This window comes from Pleuronectes platessa, chromosome 11, assembly GCF_947347685.1.
Source record: "Pleuronectes platessa chromosome 11, fPlePla1.1, whole genome shotgun sequence".
In the NCBI taxonomy this organism is placed as follows: domain Eukaryota; kingdom Metazoa; phylum Chordata; class Actinopteri; order Pleuronectiformes; family Pleuronectidae; genus Pleuronectes; species Pleuronectes platessa.
This window is the reverse complement of record NC_070636.1, coordinates 14,481,110-14,502,954: the sequence shown is the minus strand read 5'-3', so window position 1 is coordinate 14,502,954 and position 21,845 is coordinate 14,481,110. Positions and strand designations below refer to the sequence as shown.

General features: G+C 40.9%; 1 protein-coding gene across 2 annotated transcripts; it reads left to right on the top strand.

Moving 5' to 3' along the window:
- The first annotated feature begins 348 nt into the window (after nt 1-348).
- Nucleotides 349-21,541, top strand: LOC128450506 (TOG array regulator of axonemal microtubules protein 1). 2 transcript variants are annotated; one of them, XM_053434002.1, is made up of 23 exons: nt 349-367; nt 3,858-5,019; nt 6,662-6,728; nt 8,447-8,575; nt 8,729-8,992; nt 11,435-11,715; nt 11,850-12,055; nt 12,336-12,421; nt 12,500-12,658; nt 12,745-12,813; nt 13,071-13,204; nt 13,326-13,488; nt 14,235-14,465; nt 14,880-15,006; nt 15,280-15,385; nt 15,542-15,777; nt 15,870-16,028; nt 18,393-18,519; nt 18,610-18,725; nt 19,490-19,673; nt 19,786-20,005; nt 20,107-20,193; nt 20,285-21,541. In XM_053434002.1, exons 2-23 carry the CDS (start codon nt 3,988-3,990, stop codon nt 20,530-20,532), a joined length of 4,431 nt encoding a protein of 1,476 aa, XP_053289977.1. In that variant the 5' UTR covers nt 349-367; nt 3,858-3,987; the 3' UTR covers nt 20,533-21,541. The 2 variants fall into 2 exon arrangements, with proteins under 2 accessions (XP_053289977.1, XP_053289976.1); XM_053434001.1 differs by lacking the exon at nt 349-367 and adding an exon at nt 1,456-1,603.
- The last annotated feature ends 304 nt before the right edge of the window (nt 21,542-21,845 follow it).

Sequence of the window (21,845 nt, the reverse complement as noted above, 5' to 3'; positions counted from 1 at the left end):
GTTTGGATACAGCTGTAGAAGACCAGGTTTACAGTCCTCTTTCCTCTCCAGGTGCAGCTGTAGTAATGATGCCATGATGACAACAGAAAGAGAGAATGTGCTGTAGGGAGACACACACAGTAGATTCTCAAATAATAATAATAATAGTAACCTTTACTGTAACCTTTTTTACTCTAGTCTTTACGTTGTGGTACCCAAGTTTCCTATTTTTTCTGCAATCAGGTTCTTAGGAGAATGAAGCAGCTTCAGTCCCCCACAAACTGCATGACAGAGCATCCTGGCATGGAAACTGTGTGCTTGAATCTCTGCAAAATGCACGCAACATTTATCGGGCTGACTATTGGCCTTTGAGGCTCAGGCTTCAGTGGTAAGTGAGTAATTATTTCAAAATTAATAATTCAACTTAATTTGTAAAGAACTTTTCATACAAAAATGCAGCTCAAAGTGCTTTACACATACAAAATAGATACAAAACAAAACAAAATTCAAATGTATTTCATATAAGAGAGATTTTATAAAACATAAGAGGTTAAATTATGTTTAAAAGAAAAGGACATAAAATGTATTTTAAAATGCATTAAAACAGAAAAATAAACTGATAAAAAAAAGCCTATAAACTGATTATTATTTATGGTAACTTCACTTGATGAAATGAAACATTTGAGATACTTGTATTCAGTAGAAAACATACTTTATTACAGAAAAGAAATGGTGGTCTGATCTAAATGTCGAAAATTTAATAATAATAAAAAATAAATTTTGTTTATCTTACACGTTGTTGGCCCTGTTCTGACTGTCTTTGCTGTGCAGTGCCTCTTCTTTGCCTTCAGGTATTTACTTTTTTAGATCTCAATTAGAGCTCTAGATTTAAATTAATTCATTGATTATCAGATGAAATTCTTTATAAATGTGGTCACATGCTTCTTACATTCTAAAAGTCCCCCCGTAAAATATAGATTTACAAATATTTCGGATTAAACTGACATTAACTATCCCATACATAGTAGATTTCTTATCTGCAAAACATCCGATGAAAAGGAGGATGACAGCCTTTGAGGCAAAAGTAGGACAACACTGTGGAATTCTTCCAAAAGATAAGGGGGGAGTTCTGAGGCTGGACTGGTCCCAGCTGGGTTGGGCTCAGAGAAGAGTGTAGGTCCTACTCGGCCGGAAGTATGAAAAGAGCCGTTTCAATTAAATATTTCTTGGAATGGACCAAGTGAAAAAGTCCGTGGACTGATTTCATACTTTGAGGGTCCCTGCTGACCCCCTTCAAGGAAGTCGTACAAGCCTTTAAGTAATTCACTCTCCTCCCGCAGCTGTGTGACGGTGATGCCGCCTGGAGGAGCCTGGAGCTCGCGTCACCATGGAAGCGCTCAGTTTGCGACGTGCATTCGCCATTTTGCTGCCTCGGTGTGTGCTCGTGTCTCTATGCGCGTACATGTGTGTACCCCTCAGTCCGTTCACCAGCTCCAGCAACCGGAGGGGAAACATGTCCTCACCCGGGGAACAGCCGTAGCGGCCGCAGTACGACATGGGCATTCGGACGACGTAGCGTGTAGTCTCCTCGAGCGTCGACGTAGAGGACCGAGAGAAATGCGGGGTCTGTGTTCTCTCTGTTTTTCTAACTTTGCTAGCTCAGTCCGTCAGCACCGAACACTACAACGCAATTAGCGGAGTTAGCTTAGCACCGCTTCACCGCTGTTGTACTTAGCAAATGTTTCTAGTTGCTAGCTAACTAATGAGGCTGCTTAGCGGTAACTTGTCGTTAAGAAGCTAATTGAAGACATTGTTAGGTGTCGTATACCTGACGACACTTTTTATATTAACTACGACAGCAGGGAGTCGTGTAACGTACAGCAGTGATGGTGATCTCCATCGGTGTGCTGATAACCGCCGACAGCCACAAGTGGTTGTGTCCATTCACTGCTGTGGGGATCGATCAGGATGTGGTGGTGGAGCAAGTTCCCAATCCCACTTAAAATGGTCAGAATAGGCAGTTCCAAAGCAAAGGTGACACTGACACAAAGGTGTCAGTGTCACCTTTGCTGCCCCCCTGTCTAAAGACAACTACCGCTGTTAGTGACTTATTCCCTGAGATCTATACCTAGTTTATGAATGTTTATCAGCGTGTTACTGTTCTGAGCACCACGAATAATTGATCTGTATTTCTCTTCACTTCACTCGTGTTGTGAAACATGCTCGTTTATGTGGCTTATTTCTTTGTCATGTTTTTTTTTTTTTTTTTTTACCGATTCTGCTTAAATGCTTTAAATGTGTCGCCTGTGCTTTGTGTCATTGAACTGAAACTTGAAATCCCACTGCTGCCAGGCTGCATTATGGCACCTGCCGCGGCAGCTCCCACCTTTGTTTGGAGGCAGCTGCCTTTGCTGCAACACTGTCTGAGAGCAACTACCGCTGTTTGTGCCTTACTCAGGGAGATTTGGACTAGTTCGTGATCGTTCACTTTTTATTATTATTATCAATTATTATTGTCTCGGGAATGGATGGTTGAGTCGCTGCGTAAAGCTATGGTGTCATCCCTTCACATCTGCTTTATTCTTTTCTACTTTCTGTGCTCATATATACTATATTTTAATACGGCCGAATTCCCAAATCAATATTTTCTCTACTAAATATATAGGTTTTTATCTGATTAAAATGTTTTAAGGGTTTAGTTAAACATTAACAATATTTTTTGCGCATTTTATGGGTCCATGCCACGTTAATTATTTTATTTTAGTTTACTGATCATTCATAAGCTGTGCCTGTGCCACCCTCCAGACTCTTAACAGTGACACAGAGCAAATAACATCATAACATTTTAGTCAGTGCCAAAGAAATCCAGTCTCCATGGAAAAAGCAGTTGACTAGTCGGCACATAATGTAGATGAGTGCTTGGGATACCTAGGTTTCCCTAAAGATCAGGGAGAACAAGATAAAGATGTTTTTTTCCCCTCTGTAGTATTGTGTCCTCATATTGCTTAGTAATATTTTTTTCAACTCCATTAAAAAATAAAATGATATCACTCTTGGATACATGAAGGCTATATTACATGCATTTCTGTACATTACATTTAAGGACATCGTTATAACTTTGCACTGTAACAATGTGCAAAAAGTGACAAGTGGACACTTCACTGCATCACAGTCTGTACATTACGGTATTTACATATGTATATTTATGTAGCCTATTGCACATATTTTAATGTGGTAGGACTTGGCAGTTATGTCAATGGAACATGATGCTTAATGACTAAAACTTGAACCCTGCTTTCTTTTCAATGAGATGCATAAAAATACTCAAATTTGCTCTGACTTTACTCTTCTGTCTGAAATGATGATGGTGAGAAGCTGTTATTAATCTATCATTTGCCATGAATTCATGTTTGTACATTAGTCACACTGTAACTGATGAATACAATCTTTGAGTTCTTACCTGTCCATAGACACCAAGATCATGCTTATGGATCTGATAGCTCTGGAGCTTGATTCATTTTGAGTCAAACCCCCAGAGAGCTAACAAACTATCCAATAAACCATCATAAACCAGTATATCTCATTGCATAAATTGCAAACAGCTTTAGTTGCTCTCAAACAGTGTCCCCAAACACTTGTGGCAACTGTGACAGCTGCCTCCAAACAGTGCCAAAAAAGGCAGCTAGATGCCTTGGTTGTCACACTGTTTGGCATCTGCTTCCAAACAGTGTTGCTTCAAAGGCATCTGCCTCCAACAGTTAGGCAACAAAGGCAGTTGCCTCCAAATAGTATGACAGCTTCTGTTGACACAGGAAGTGCCTCTAGGAGTAACCGTTGCCATGATTTCAGCTTTCCCTTACTGTGTTTTACATCCACAGGTTGACAAACAGCAGAGTGGTTTTCCATCACCAACCACTCCGACTAAAGAAGAGGAAAAGTATTGTCCTTGCAGAGTTGTCTTTCATCTTAGTATTCTCAGTTTTGACCACATCCATCACACCATCAATAATGATCCCTGGATTGATCTCCCAGGAGTTACACAAGCAGCTTCTGGATCCAAAGAATTACCTAAACCGCACAGATGGCGTGGAAGAACTTAAACGCGTCCTCTCAGGGGTGGACATCAAGTCAATCCCCTCTGCGAGCATTGAGGACTTCATAAATTTTCTCCCTCGACTCCTGGATGACAGTAATTTCAAAGTGCTGTATGGTACCTTACAGGTTTTAAACATTCTCATTCAGAGGCTAGGCACGAGTGTAGAGAAATATTTCAAACTGTTACTCTTGGTGGCCTTCAAGGCCCTCGGGGATGCTCGCACCATCACCAGGAGTGAATACATGAATGCGTTTCAAAGGCTGATGGAAACTGTTGCGCCGCAACAAGTGTTAAATCTTCTTGTCAGCAACTTGAAGCACAAGAATTCAAGGATTAGGGAAGATGTCCTTAACATCATTATGGCAGCTATGCTTACTCATCCTAGGAGAGATTTCAACATCCCTAAGCTTTGTAATGAGGTTGCACCATATCTGGCAGACAGCAAGAAGAAAGTCCGCCATGCTGCCCTAGAGCTGTTTGCTGTTTTTGACTACTGCCTTGACACCGGGAAAAAGCAGACTCTGATGAAAGCTGTGGACATGGTTGAGCTGAACGATGATGCAGAGGGTTTAATGGCAGCTGTACAGGCAAGACGAGCAAGGCGTGTCCTCCCTAAACTCTCCTCAGACGGAATAGTGGAGTATGGCTTAGTTGTGCCCAAACCAGGACAGAGGTGCTCACTGCAGTACGGTTCTGGAGCTGATATGGACTGGGTGATGAACAGAGGGCGCATCAGCAGTGCAGGGAGCCACCGAACCGAAACAGACTGTAACCGATTGTATGGCTACGGCAGCTTAGGCTCCCTTACTGATGACCTTCCATTCCAAAGGAGGATTGTCAGCGCGGGCAAAGGGAAAAACAAACTACCCTGGGAGATGTCGAGCTTCTCATCCACTGAGAATCACCAGCAATGCAATTCACCAAATCGAACATGCTCAGAACAGGTGGGGTCTTTCATCCTGTCAACCTCCCATATTCTTACTTATCTGTTGTTATAATTAACCTTCCCTGACTTAGCATATGCTTCTACTAATTTCGTGTTCAGTGTTTGATATTAATGAATCAGCTTTTGACACAGGAAGCAGTGTTCACCTCTTTTATTGAATTGACTTCTAAAAATACTCCTCGACATCCAAAGCATTTAGAGTGTAAATCTCAGGCATCTCAGTGGCCAGTTGGTTATATTTATTTGCCCCTGATCTTGTGATGGGGATGCAGACATTGCAAGGAGCATAGGAGTAGGTATTAGTTGTGCACTAGATTTCTCTGCCTCCATTTTAGAAATTATTCACCGTAAAAAATCTGTTATCCTTCTAGTTTCTCCCATAATTTATGCCTTTCACCTTGTTGTTCAAACAAGCTGAGTCACAACCAAAGGCACCGGTCCAAAGAGACTAAAAATATCGTAGAGGTGTAGCTGTCCTTAGAGACAGTTTAGGGGAATCTCTCATAATGCAAAATGGAGAGGGTGCAGCTGAGAGGAACACAGTTAAATCTTCCATATCTATGTATACCATATTGCTTCAACCATCGCTCACTGTATATAACATCATAATATTATTAAATACACATTTCCATTGGGACATATTCTCCATTATGCTCAATGCCTGGCTTCTTTTCATGTGTTGGCAGGGTAACAATAGGCTAAACTGTATCACTGAATAACTATTTATAAGTTGTCACAGGGGGGCTAGAGCCAATCCCAGCCAATGCTGAGTGAGAGATGGGGTATACCTTCAACAGTTGTTACTGAATATGTGGTTCTTAATTCTTTATAAGCAGATATGTATACAGAGAGAGGTATAGATGGGTGAACTCAAGGAACACTGATGTTATTTGCAGAAGAAATGCAGTAGGTGACTCAATTCCCTGCAAAATGACACTGTCCCTGCAAAGATGTGTATTGTCTTGAAAAGTCAGCTTCCCACGAATAAATGCAGAACGCATACTGCGTCACATGTTCTTACCTTACAAACACAAATGATTTGTTTATTCTAATAATAAACAATCAAGTTGCTTTGTTAGGAGAGCTGTTAATTGACCATATTGGTTCTGGAAGCTATCATCCTGCTTGGAACCTCAATTTGAAATACGTTCTGTTTACTGCAGCGTCTCGTATCCCAGCAACCTCATAATCACACAGTGCTCTTACTGAAAGGAACGTCAAACATAATTGGCAACACCTCAGCCTTATTGCTTGTAAAACATGCCTTACTTACTGCTCTGGTGTTGATTGCAATCACACCAAGTGGTCTGCAGTGAGTGTTTGTGATTGTAGAGGGAGGGGGCTGTAAAATCTATTATGACCCTCTCTCGCTTTTTGTGTTTCATTAATTTATCTCTGACCACTGTAAGATGATAGAAAAACTAAAATATGAACAGTAAACATCATGTACATTAAGTTAAGATCCACTCAAAGGCCAGTGTCTCATGTCTGAGCTGGCTAAATATCTGTTGCATCCCTTTGTTCAGGTCATTGGATGGAATTACACTGAAGTTCTTGTTATGGTTAATAGTTGTGATACTGAACTTTTATCCTCTATTGTTGCTATTAAAATAAATAATTTTCTGCCCATGCGCGTTTAGGTGGTTAGCAAGGATTTCCTTCCCCTGTCCAGGAGACTGAGTCCAGAGACCTACATACCCAGTTTTAGTAAGTGCCAACGTTTGCTCATCTCAACCTGACACCCACATTATTTCCAGATAAGTTGACGACTACAGTTGAATGGATGTCCCGGTCAAATTCAGCTGGACTCGAATTAGAGCGGCTGTAAATTGGATTGGCATGCTGAGTCATTGGAGTCACCACGCCACATGTCACCAGATGCCCTGCGTTGAGCACAGTTGTAAAGCAGATAAGTGTCACAGCAGTCTCACAAGAAGCCAAGACACTGTTGTCAGTGGTTTAGTCATCTAATTATCACTTTGTATGTGTTAAATGAGCAGATTTACAGGACCCAATAGTTTCCACTATTTAATGCTTAAATGGATGTTTTTCTAGGATATGAATGTTGTAAAAACATTTTACTATTAACCAACATTTAATGAGTGCGAAAATCTTTTATCATGATTATATTGACCAAATTACCTCGGTTATCAGTATTATTGCAATATTGTTCATATGTGTTGAAAACGTTAAAGTGCTTTATAGGCAAATTTAAGTAATATTAAGATTTAGTATCAATATAAATATTTTAGCACCGTATAACACCATTTCAAATGTGCTACATTAACATTTAAGAAGAAGCTTTAGCTTCCTAAAGAAGCTTTTTGTTTTACAATAAGTAAATCAAATGTGCATATAAAAGCATCCATTATGAATAATGTATCAGCGTATAAGAACAGCCCAACCATATGTAAATACATTTGATTTGAGCTGTTGACGACATAAAGGAGAACATAAAACGGAATAGAGCAGAGAAGATTGACAACTTGTTATGATTAGTGCAGACTTCGACCCTAAATGCCTTAGGGTCAGTGCAAAATATCAGCGTTTGTTAAACGTACATAATTTGGTGACAGTGGATGCTAGCCATAGCCAGAGCACTAGCTCATGCTGTTACAGTTAAACACAGTAATTGTAGATTGAAACGGTTCTATGTATCGTCAAGAATTTTACCATAATATACTGGGTAACTGGTAACCATTTCATCCCTGGAATTTAGTAGAGAATCAGAGAATCTTGCATAGAAAATGTGAAGCATTACTGCTGTTGTAACTTTAGCAAGGCTTTGTAGCAGGCTATTAATGCAGTCATGTTAAAGATGACCTGCCTGCAGCTGTCCCTAACTGACTCCTCCTCAGTGTCTGCAAGAGAATTAAAAAGAAGAAACTCAGTGATGTAAAGAAAATAATTTGTATAGTATTTTCAGTAAGAGAAAATACATTTTTGACTGTTTAGTAATTTGTTTCTCACATCAGATTTTAAATTGGATTGTATCTATTTGAATCATTGGCTGCTTGATGTCAACTACAAGACGAAAAAGGGATAAGACTCACTACTCCTACTATATCTTGTGTAATCTGGACACATGCTTGTGCTAATCCTAAAAAGGAGACTACCATTGTAGTATTTTTCTAGAATATTTCACTGTAGTGTTGTTTTCTGTACCCTGTGTTACTGTGATCACAGGCAAGACTGGGCTTAAAATATATATTGAGCTTCTTTGGCTGCAAAGTGAGCAAGAAGTAGTTACCAATGCAGTTCAATGTAATAATTAATTTAAACTGTTTGTGTAAGTTTTATCTAAACTTACTTACTTACTGTGTCTATAACATCTTACAAAGGACTTTGTTGCTGCCATGTTTATCATGATAAAGTATTTTATAAGACGTTTGTAATCAAAATGGAAAAATATACTTCCCATCTAGCTTCTGCAACTCCACAGAAGCAAAACGACTCCAGAAGTATGGGGCCTCCTGGTCGCCTCAGAAGAAGTGGAAGCCTCAACCTGGAACCTGACATCTTTAAAACCACCAAATTCTGTGACCCAGATGTTGGTAAGAACTTTAAGTTGCACTAAGAGCTCCAGTCACAATTAAAAGTTTGAAGGTTTTTAATCTTTAGCCAGGCATCAACCATATCTCTACCTTACTGCCCACCAATACACCCAGTTTTTCAATGTTCCTGATGTGTGATCACCTGTCTCATAGTGGCACCCAAAGGGCGCATGCTCCAGAGGAACCCCAGTGTTGAGCGCACAGTTTCCCTTCCCTCTAACCCCACCACATCTGGCTCGTTCCTACTGCCCTCCTACCCACTGGCTACACTCCCAGGAGGCATGCTTACCCCAACACTGTCCCGTCGCCATGGAGGTACCGCCCTGTCTATGTCCAACACCTGGCCCAACAAGAGGGAGAGCAGCCCTCACCAGCGAGACACCAGCCCCTGGAGTGACACAGCAGGCACAGCAAAGGGTAAATTTGTAGAATAGATTTAAGTTGATAACAGGGTTCCCACGGTACCTGGAAACCATGGAAAACATGGAATTTATTTGTTCATTTTCCAGGTTTGGAAAAGTCATGGAAACTGAGCAAAAGTTAACACTCACATTGAAATTGAAACAGTTGTCCTGGAAAATGTTATCGATGTGTAAAATAGTAATATAGTTAAACTATTGAGCACAGAATTAAGATGAATTTATAAAAACCCTTTACATGTGAACAGCTTTTCACTGTAGATAGAAATGGATGATCCCATGTTGTAGAACATGCTCTTGGCATCCTATCTGGTATATTTGATGTTGGAATTCGATGCAGGAAACCTGGTGATATGGACTTTAAAAGTATAGTTTCGGATTGGTGGACTTCGGGAATAATAACCGAGAAACATTACTCGCAATCTCAATAGAAGGGTCAAATACATGCATTTCCAGCCAACACGAAAGCCTTGACATCTACAGTGAAACTTCTTATGCAAGTTTATCCTCAAAATGTAAGTAGCTGTGTTGTAACTGTGTGGTAAACCTGGGTTTATCAACGTTAGTTAGTAAGCAGTGCAATCTTCCTAACTAGCTAACTGCAACTTGCTAGCTAGCAGCTTACACTATAATTGTTTAGGTAATTTTTACCTTGCTTTTAAAATACTAGAACTATGTTTGATCCCCATCTGTATCTCACTCATTGACTTTTCCTAAAACCGTGTTATTGACCACATTTAGGGGATTTTGTTTTGAATTTGGATTCATTAATGATGGTTAGCAAGCACATGCAGTGCAATCTTCGTAGTTGGTATTGGTAGTTAGCTTGCATTGCTAGCTAACTACCAATACATTTTCACATTAGGCTGTGACATTACTTCTATACTAGTTGACTTGACCAGTCTAGTCTTGATACATTTTTTAACATTCAATCTTATATCTACTTTTAGCTATTTTGTGATTTTTCGTTTTTTTCTTTAAAAAAAATGATACTACTAAATAGGAACATTTGGGGTGAGACATTTTTGAAAAATCATTGATCATGACCAGACTGATTCTATACATCTATACTGTTAAGCTAAGCTTACTAGTGAGGTTGCTGTACTGAGGAACCACAGGGGAACCAGCCTTATGTTTTCCCTTTTAGGTTCATTAGTTTGATTTACAAAAGCTTTTACAGAGTAAGAGTAGGCATACTACAGCCCTTCTACGTAAGACTCATAATCTCAAAAGCATTTACAATGTAGACTTGACTGTCACATCTTTTAAATCAAGTAAGTACTCAGGCAGTGTTGCCAACTCCTCAGTAAGGAAAGTAGCTATTGGCTGTCCTAAAAGTCGCTAGAAGTCGCTAAATGACGTCATAGCCTAATTTGCATAATCGTAAAAAAGTGAGGGAAAAAAAGCCTAAATATGTTTGAACTAAAAATGAGCTTTCTTCTACGGAAGCGTATTTCATTCACGTATTTCCTATTTCAAACAAACTGTTTTTTGAATGCAATACGCTTCCGTTGTCTTCTGTTGATTCTTGTTTTTTTATTTTTTATCTTGCCATTGAAATAGGCCATCACTTCTCAAAATAACGTCATGACTTAATGCTGTATCTAGACCCATATATGTAAATCAATTTTGTCCTGTATTGTTAAATGTTAGAATATCAAATTTAATCAAAAGGCTGTTAAGTGGGGTGGAATTGCGAGCTCTACATCCAAGCCTCCTTTATCCGGGCTTGGGACCAGCAAAATTATCCAAAAGAGACACTCTGGTAGATGCATCGCGATGTGGACTCTGCATCGATGAAGAGACTGAACTCAATGATCCATGTTTTCCAGTGACAGTGAAGATACATTGACACTTACATCCCGCTCTGTAAGCGCGATTCATTTGCAGTCTGGAGAACGCGGAGTGTGGGTCTCCTCTCTGCTCTGACTGCAGCTGGGACTGCTGCGCAAGGCTACTGGGAGACTGACCGCCTGTGAGTGCGTTGTGACGGCGGAGGGGCTCACGGCAGCTGCTCGTTGAGGACAGTCACTGCAGAACGATACGTGCTTTCACGTCAGTCTCCAAAACACCAGAAAGTCTCCAATATCACCGGAAAAAGTCGCTAGATTTGTCGCTAGTAGATTTTAACAAAAAAAGTCGCCATGAGGATCTGGAAAGTCCCCAGATTTAGCGACAAAGTCGCCAAGTTGGCAACACTGTAGTCAGGTGTCCTAGGGGGTTGTCTGTGTGTGAGGAAGGGGGCGCGGATGGGGGCGGAAAGCTTCAGGGGCCTATAGATCATCACTTAATATGGTACCTGGAAAATCAGGAAGTAGCATGGAATTTTTTTTCAAGGCAAGCGTGGGAACCCTGGATAAGTTTTGTGCTATATGTGAAAATGTCGTGACCTCTTTCTTTTATAATCTTTTTGTCTTTCCTCCCTGTCCTTCCCCTCCAGGAGACCTCTCCAGCAGATGCTCTCCCAGGCCTCTCCGTGCCACCCTAATGAGTTCCTCTTCCACTTCATCTTTCCGCCGGGCTCTGAGCAGCACCAGGGCAACCCTCTCTATCTCACCAGTAGTCCCTCCAGGAGAGCAGGCCCAGTCTCATAACGGCCAGAGGTACAATGCTCCAAGCAGCCCTCAGAACCAACATCTAGAAAACAGCCTTCAACTGGACCCCGATGATTTCAGTGCAGTGCAGGATCCTCAAGAAGATGATCCTCTGGACAAGCAGGAGGTCAGGATATTGTCTATTTATGGACCCTTATTCCAGTACATGAGGACACTGTTTGCTTGTTCAGGGGTTGAAGCTTGGCTCCAACCGTTTTTCCTTTCCATGTTCATATGTGCTGATTTGTGTGTTCCTCACAGATGCAGAACTCTCTGCGCTCATTGCACAATAGTGCAGCCAAGAAGAGGGCCAAAGTGAGCCTTAGCAGTCCAGATCCAGGCAGCCCTGACTCTGCTGTGAGATTAGATCTGGATTCATTATCACACACCTCTCCAAAGCTTACCAGCTCAGCCAGTGAAAGTGGTCTCTCAACTCTGAGCTTAGTGGCGAATGGCTTCAAAACCAGGTAAAAGACCTGCATTTGATGCATTTTGTTAATGTTGGGATCTTGGATAATATATAATAATTTTAGCTTTGAGTAAGCTCATACTTGATATAGAATAACTGAAGATCATGATACTACGGTAGGTTTCTCCAATAGACTAAATCATTAATTTGAAAGACTTTAAACCTCTCAGAAGCCTGTTGACAGTTGAAATGGAATAAACTGGTACTTATCTGTTGTTGTGTGATGGCAGTGTTGGGAAGTTGCACCATAATTTATCACTTGTCGCATCTGTCAACAGTCCTGAAAACTCTACAGGAATTAAACCTCGCATCGCAAGAGTGCCTTCTGCCCAACTGAAGTCCATGTACTTCAGCAGCCTTCAAGGTATAAAAGGGATAAAGAAGTGTTTTCCCCACTTCGTTAAATTGGGTTGAAACAACTTTTGTCTTTTGCTTTTTCAAGGATTAAGAAATGAACTGTCATCTGAGGTGGGTGTTGTTGGGCAGAGAGTGACTTATTCCAATGGGAAAATCCAAACTGAGATGGAGACAACAGGCACGTCCCCTCCTTTGGTCAAACCTGACTTTCGTGAAGCAGTTAGGGGTCTGGAGCCTACAAAAGGTCAGCTATTGTTGAAAATGGATTTACATGCTAATGTTTAGTGTGCTTGCATAATTAATTCAAAAATGCTCTGCATTAATCTTTAGGGTCACAGAACCATTGCAGTAGCAGACACTCACCAGGCAAAGACATGCCTGAAGGAGTCGTTGGAAAAGGTCAGTGTGTAAAGGCCATAAATCATTGTTCATCTGTCCAGTATTCTGCTTTCTTAATGATTTGGTGTTGTACATTAGTGCTGTTTTACAACAGACTCAAAGGGATGACGTCCAGTTTTTATGGTCCCAATTTTATGACCCTAAAAAGTATTTTAGATCTTATAACTGATAATCTTATTTAGACTTTAAGTCATGTACATTATTCTGGTCATATATTTCAATTACCTGCACTTATCTCTTATCTGCCTGCCGCCCAGGAGTCGTCTTGTCACTTGAGCAGGGTGAATCTATGGCCAAACCCCCCACTTATCCCTCAGCTGGTGTCTACAACCACACTCTGTATGACAATCAGATGGATAGTGATGACAGGCCACTTCCTGATGAATTTAAGGTTAGTTGTACTTTTGTCATAGTACGCCATGTAAAGGGTCCTGTTACCAAAGTAACACCTTGTGTGTGTGTGTGTTTTATTTTTTTATTATTTAATTATTTTTTAATGGATGTATGTTCAGGAGAAGGTGATAAACGCAGGCTTCAGCCGGGACAGGATGCAGCTTAATCAGCAGGAGTGGCAGTGTGGTCAGGGGAACAGCACACAAGAGAAGATTCGCCACCGTGTCAGACAGATGTTGTCTGACTCACCAACTGAGGAGAACAGACCATTAATCATCAAAGGTGATAGAAACTCTGAAAACATTACCAACAATATGCAATTTTTCAGAAATTGGATTATTGGATAAATTTTGAAACGAAAAAAGGACACAAACAATCCCGCCCCCACTCACTCACACACTGACACGCGGACAGTGAAGCAGAGATGAGAGAAGAGGCGGTGATCAAGGGAGGAAATGATAAACCATTGGGACAAAAAATGTGTGAATACTGTATTTCCATCGCAGACTGCTAACAGGAAATGATTAGCGCCGCTGGCTCAGGATAAAAAATGAAAAGATTTGGCGCAACCAATGTAAAAAGTTAGTTTGGTGCCCTGTGGTTCACTGGCCTTCATCACAGTAACTAATCCAGTAGTGAAGATTGAACAAGACACATAAAGGCCTGAGAGGTATCAGGAAACTACATTGTAGTTCATTATCACAATAAAAGGTGCAGGTGATTCAAGTGCCTTTCTATATTTGATCAATTTATTTGAGTTCCAAAAACGGGTTTAGATTTTCAGATAGTAAAAAGAAGCTTTTCAAAGTAATATTTTGCTCCTCACATAAGTAATCATTTCTTGGTTGCTTTAAAATGCATGTAAGTGTACTTTTATTCACTTTTAAGCTTTTTGTCGGTCTATATATTAAATTGTCAGATAATAGTGTAAACATTAAAATTTTATATTCATATAATAACATAGGCCGAGAATATGGTTTTAGTTGTTTGCAGCCCTAAACATGACATTTTGATCCTCTGTGTTGTAGATCTGCATTTAAACGGCAGCACGCTGTCTTCCTACAAAGAAGACTACCTCTCTACCCCTCTTAGCCCCAGCAGCCCCGTCAGCCCACTGGGTCCCAAAAGCCCCCTCAAGGGCTTCACACTGCCCCTCCAGCCGAGCCCCCCTACAGTGCCCCCAAACCCTAAAAGCCTCTCGCGGCTCCGGAGGGCTCCCAGCCTCAGCAGGACACGACCTTCACTGTCACATAGCACAGGTTGGTGGATTTCTAAAGCCAACATCTCAGCTTCATGCTGTCTCTAATGTCGAGTTCATCTGATTTAATAAACCAACTAATATCCATGTGAATTTTTTTTGATTATGTTGCTATGTGTAATCTGTTGGTCTTACATGCAATTTAGCTGTACTCCACTGCTTTATAAATAGTTCAGCCAGAGCTTAAACAGGAAAAAAAGCTGGTACGCCAATTAATTTAACTGTCAGAGCCATCAGAGCATGGTTGAATAAGATGTTTGCTTTGGCTAATGTGCCACAGTGCTTTGTTTTGACAACCTACCGTTAATGCATCGCCACCCACCCACACATACAGCATGTTTTCAGACAGATAGAGATGTAACATGAAACCTAATCTCCGGCTCTCTGTGTTGTGTGGTGTCTGATGTGCCATTAGATGAGCTTGATTCCCTCGGCACCACGGACCACAGGAAAAATAGTTCTGAGCCACCAGAGCTGTGTACGTTTTCCAAACCCAACCTGGCGCTGACGGAAAGCTTCGACCTGCTGAATTCTGTGGAATGGTGAGAAACACTCCATCCATCATAAGCATAAATTAAAACTAGGGATCTTTCATATGTTCAAGATATGAAGAATAGTTACAAAATCTGAAACTATGCAACTTTAAATCACCATCATCACAAATGTTTTGATATTTGTTATGCAACAAAATCTTAAAGCTATAGATGTATCCCTCTATATACAGTATCTACATCAAGTTCAACAAAAATCAATATATGTGAATTATGAATATATAAAAATTATGTTTCTAACTTTTGTCCTTTTTTTAACTATAGGGAGAAGAAGATTAAGGGTCTGATGTTCCTGCGCTCTCTTGCCCACTACCACTCAGACACACTCCAGGCCAGGCTTCATGATGTCTGCATTTCTCTCATTCAAGAGGTAGCATAACTTGTTGGAAAACATTCCCACATGATTTTTACATGCTTTCATTGTGCTGATGTCATCACTCCATTTGCTCATCAACAGCATCTAATTAATTAAGCGGCATATATTCTGTGCTTTGACTGCCTGTATCTTGATTTCCATCATCCTCAGGTGAAGAACTTGCGGTCAACCGTGTCCAGGCTTGCAGTGTGCACACTGGGCAATCTGTACACCAACCTGCAGAAGGGGATGGACCAGGAGCTGGAGGGGACAGTTATGGCTTTACTGCATAAAGCTGCGGAGTCCAACGCCTTCATCAGGCAAGATATTGATGTAGCCCTTGATTGCATGGTGCAGCACTGCAGCCCCTCTCGTGGCATCCACGCTCTACTCACTGGAGGACTCAGGTTTGCATATATTTGTTATATTCCTGTGGGTACATTAAGTCTAACTCACAATTTCAAATATTTGATTGCATTCATTTTACCTCCACCGATAGTCACGTCAATGCAGTGGTGAGAAAATTCACTGCTCAGCATCTGGCCAATGTGGTAGAGAAGGCTGGTGCTGCCCGTCTCCTCTCTGGGAATAAAGATGTCACTGAGAGGATTTTACCTGCTGTCACAAAACTCACACAAGACACCTCACAGGAAGTCAGGTAAAGTTTAAATTTTATTATGTGATCTTGCATTGCTCAGATTAACTTTTTTTTTTTTTAACATTATTATAAATTGCTGTAACTTCAGTGTTCATGGTTGTATCTCACTCAAACAACATGTGTGCAACAACATCCCCCCCCCTGAAGATATTCATATGGTTTTAAGGAATGGGCGTGGCAAAATAACTGACTAGCGCCCCCTAACGGGCAGCCCCGGCACTACGATTGGCCGACATGTACAAAAATCGATTTGGGCATGTGTCTTTTCATAACAATCAATTAAGTCTCTTGGATAGATATGCATGTATCTCTGACATAAACGGTCCAATCGAGTCCAAACCAGACATGTAAGACAAGAGTCCCAGCCTGATGACATCTACACAGAAATTATTACTTGATATCACAGCGCCCCCTGGTGGCTACAGGAAGTGACATGTTTTATACTTTGATGAACTGCTCCTGGCTGCTTTACGATATACAGCTCAAAAAAGCTCAGTCAAGTCATTGGATCATAGTCAGAATTGTGACTTTTCCACAAACCGTGTAAACATTGATGTGCGGCGAAGGATTTTCCTTCGCCAAACGACACGATGTTGTCATAACTCCAGTGTTCATTGTCCTATCACTACCAAATTTCTGTCACATGATTAGAGTACAAGCCTGAACAGCTTTATGTGTCAATATTTCCTCAGTATCACAGCGCCACCTACTGATTATCCATGAAACAGGAAGTACTTTGTTAATCCACTCTGCCTTATCCAACCGGCTCCAAATTTCTGACCTATGGTCACAATCGTGACCTGAACAGCTCCATATGTAAACATTAGTTCAGGGTCATAGCGCCACCTACTGATCAGTGTGAAAATTACGTTGTGGTAAAATTGTCCAATTGACACAAAATTGCTCACGCTACATCAGAGCGGCTACTTGAACAGATCTATATGTCTGTGTGTAATAATAGTGATGGCGCCACCTACTGGCAAACCTACTGCCGCAGAGTGCAAAATGGATGCAACCCGGAGACATGCGCTTGGTCATCGATAGCTCTCTCCACCGACCGCAACAGGCTTCAACGTGCGGGTGCTCGGGCCCGCCAGTGCTACAACGTAGCCCTAGTTATTATAGAAATACATCAGAGATGACAGTAGGAAAAACACAATATGAATATTTCCACCAGAATTGAACCAGAATAATAGAAAACCCTGAATAATACAATGCTGAACCACTCTCCGTTTTAGACAGAGCCGACTCAGCTCTGTGAGTTTTCATGTCATAGTTTATGGTGGTGGTACTGTATTGTTCTGGTGCTGGGTATATATATATATATATTATTGGTGCACCGATGTATCGGCCGACATTGGTAGGGGCCGATATTCACCTTGTTTACTGCCATCGGCGCATCTGTAAGAAACTTGACTTTCACCGATGGCATTGGCCGATGTTCATTGGTATTGTAACGTCCCCGCCTCGAAGACGACACGGAACTTCTTCTCTTATTTGTTACTTTATTAAAGTCAACACGAACATGTCACACTCCTTGTTCCTACTCCGACACACTCACGTCAACAACCGTCTTCGACACTGACTTCCTCATTCACCCCTGACCCCCAACAAACCAGCCAATGAGAACCTGTCATCCCACACAACCCCACCCCATTGGTCTAGAACTGTCACATGCCCACCCCATTCACTGACCCTCAGGACATCTCAATACTCCTTTAACACGGTGTCGTAACTGAACATAAGTCATAACAAAACATAAGCATAACAGGTCAATCTGAGGAGGGCTGTCTTAGACAGGGTAAAAAGGTGCTGTTTTAAATGATTCTTGTGGTATTTTGACCAAAATATGTTACAGACATTTCATTAAGACCCCAAGGAACCATATCAACTGTGGTAAAATGGGCATAATACTTCTCCTTTAAATAAGGTTTAGTTAAACTAAAGATTGTTTCATAAATCTGATTGAATTTGTGCTCATTAAAAGATAAAAGTGATAAAGGGCTGAGATAATTTAAAATAGTGCTTTTTAAATACTGATTTAATTATTTTCCTAGTACAAAGGTGTGAATGAATAGCAAAATAAACAAATATCAGTATCGGCTATCGGCTAGATTGTTGTTTTAAACATCGGTATCCGCCAACAATGTCCATATCGGTGCATCCCTAATAAATATATATATATATATATATTTCACAACACAGCACTGTGATTGCTCAGGTTGCACGACTTTGGAAAAAGTAGTTAGATCCAAAGTAGGTTTCATGCTTTCTTTTACTGCTGAGGAGTCAGAAGTCATAACTACAATCTCTTAACATTGGCCGTCAGTGTCCGAGTTGTGATTACACTGGTTCAACACACAGGTACTTTGGGCGTCGGATGTTGCTGACCCTGTCATCCCATCCTGACTTTGACAATATCCTGAAGAAATGCATCCCCACCAATGACCTGCCAACCGTTAGAGATACTGTCATCAGTCTCCAGACAAAGGTGCTCCATTTGTTTCTCTGTTTTTATAAGATTGATGTTATTGCTCAAGGCCAGGCTGTCATCTTACCTAGAGATTGTGGGTTATTTTAGGGTTGTGGCGAGATGCCCCAAGAAACCCAGTCAGCAAGGTGCAGACGCTCGCTCCAAGGCAGTGGCACATTGAGAAGCTCGTCTCTCACCAGGAAGCCTCTAAACCAGACCAACAGGTGGGTGTGACTATCAAGCAGTACAGCAGATGTGCCTGTAAACACTGATTTAGCCTTTTAAGCAGAGCTGTAGCTTTCACAATTAGTTTGATTCATATGGAAAACAATTGTTTCTAATTTGATGTTCATTATTAACTGTTAACTGACAGTATCAATCTGTCAGTTAATCGCTTAAAAAAATCCTTTGACATTGGCACCATCCAAGCAGGCAGTCTCCTCTGTGGGTCTCACAGTTCACAGACTGACCCCACAGCATGTGGACATGTTGCTATTTCTGAAAAAAATAAAATGTAGAAAAGTTGTTTGTGGAGGACTGAGTAGACTTTGCCTGTTATTGACAGGTGATAACCATGATTGCCCATAAAGTACGCACGCACTCTCATGTGCAACAAAGTGACTGCATGTCCATTGTGGCTGAGGGAGCAGCGCACAGCTTAATGCTTGATGCGTGCATGCCTGCGTTTGTGTGAGAGAGAGAAAGCACAACAGCACTATAGGTGTGTGCTATTGAATGAAACCTTATTTACTCCTGCTTAGGCTGATGTTAACAATTAACTCCTTGTAAAACAAACGCGTTGCCATTTTTCCAATGTGTCCGACACTCGTCCCTTATATACAATTTTAGTCCTGTCAGTAAATTGATAATAATCGATAAAAGAGTCCCACTTATCATTGAAAAGAAAATTCAAAAGGTACATCCCTTATTTATTTTCCCTTAGGTTTATAAGGGAAAATGTATTTGATGTATTTTGCTTCTTCTACAGGGAGTCTAATAGACAATATAGCTGTAGATCTCAGACTCAGAGTATTGCAGACAAGACTGAATACATCAAGCAGATCTCAGGTCTGCTGGGTTCAAAAGACTTCAGAGAGAGGATAAAGGGAATCAACCAGCTTGTGGACGACTGCCAGCACAACCCCAACATGGTCATCAATAGTATATTCCCGGTTAGTACAAGCCTTTGTCAAAGATTCCAGATACCAACATACTATTTGTTTCATAACATAACTGTGTCTCTTTCACCTTCTTGTTGTTCATCCTTCATTTCCCTACCGTCAGCTGTTTGATGCCTTCAAGGCCCGGCTGCTGGAGTCCAACAGTAAAGTCAACCTGCATGCCCTCGAGTCACTGCAGAAAATCATCCTCATGATGAAGGACAACTTGTCCCAAGTGGTCAACATCCTGGTCCCTGCAATCGTGGACAATCACCTCAACTCCAAAAGCAATGCCATCTACTCTGCTGCTGTTGCAGCCATTGATTCACTTATCTTAAATCTCGGTAAACACGTCAAGCCTTCAGATTATTTTATTAAAGGTGAATTTTCATGTTTGATTTAAAGAATTTATTTCATATTGTGATGTTCCTTGTTTCCATGACAGATAATATACTTCTCCTTCAGCCTCTCTGCACCAAGGCTAAATTTTTAAATGGCAAAGCAAAGGTGGATCTTATTGAAAAGGTTTCAGGTATGTGAGTTGTAATCTGTTCACTGTAGTACATTCTGACCTCCACTGTCTTATTGGATTGTATGTCTCACTTCTTCTTTTTCATTTCTAGGCATTGTGACAGAGCTCTATCCTCGCAAACCTCAGATGGTGGAGCAGAAAGTGCTGCCTTTGCTGTGGCACCTCCTCGGCACCACCACCCACAGCGGCACCATTCGTGGCCGCAGCGTGCGGGCAGCTACCGCCAACCTGTGCCAAGCCCTCTACACCCAGATGGGGACCAGCCTGAGCGACTGTGCCGCCTCGCAGACTGCCAACATCCAAATGGATTTAAACGAGTTCCTGAGGGGCTTTTCGTAAAAGGCCGAATCCAAACACAACGAAATGTTGGAAGGGAAGAACATTGACACTGACCTTACTTGAAGACAGAGATGCGCCGCATTTCTCACAGTGCCTGCACTTTTGTATCGCAACAGACAAAGTCCTTAAAGAATTCCTATCTCAGTGAGATTTCCTCTGGTACAGAAACATGAACAATCGAAACACACACTCAACCTGCTCTCTCTTGCACTTTGAAAAGGTAGCTCATCATCATGATAAACGTAGCTCAGCATCATGATAAACGTCAATTCATTATTGTCATTGCTTCTTTTTTTCCATAATCTAAACGTGTACTGTAGACAAATCAGAAACACTATCGTAGAATGTACGAATGAAATGCACAAAAAGTCGAGGAAGAAGACAGGGAATTGAAAGGTGTATATTTTTGCTGTTTCACCAGATGTGATGTTGATACTTTTTAAATGTCTCATATAGTTGTTTTAAACGTTTGTGAATTCAGAATAACAAGAATGGAACAAAATATTTTTGTACAGCTCTAAAGTGTATTTGCACAGTATTAATCGTTTGCTGTTTGATGGTACAGTTATAATTTATCTATCATGTAATGGTTTCAAAGTCATAATAATATTATGATGAGTTGATGTCTTTTTCCTTTTTGCATGACCAAATCTTACTGGCAAGATCAAATAGTTTCTATTTTTGTTAAGTAGATATATAAAGATATATATATATATATGTGTGTGCGTGTGTGTGTGTGTGTGTACACTGATGCCTCGATCACACTTGGGTTCTGACTCATGCTTCTGGATGGGGATGGCGTGAAAGAATAAAGGAGTGCAGTGTTACTCCTGCACCAGCGTGAGAAACAGTGACGCCCCCAATCTGAATCTGTCTCAGAAAAGTGCCATGCTGTGTCTTCATGTAGCCTTTTCATTCATTTATTGTTAAATTATATCAAACTTGTTTGTGAACAAGAGCAAAGATGTACTGATGTTTAAATAAAGTGTTTTATTTATGTACATTTAAACTGCAGGTGTCTCATTCAAATATTTAAGGGAAAAGACCACAGTTACATTTGAGTTTTTATGCCTTTGCAATGGCGTAAGCCAGAATCGGAAAACATTATGCTTTTGGGTTGGCCGTATTTCACTTTTGCGAACATAATATTTCAAGAGCGCCCAGAGGGAATTACTTAAAATGCGGTACAAATTTAGAGTTGGACTCAAGAATTAACTGTTTCGATTTTTGTGGTCAATGTCACTGGTCCTCACAAAACCCATTTTCTGCCTTGTGAACACATCTCAGGAACACCTTGAAAAATCCTCTAAAAT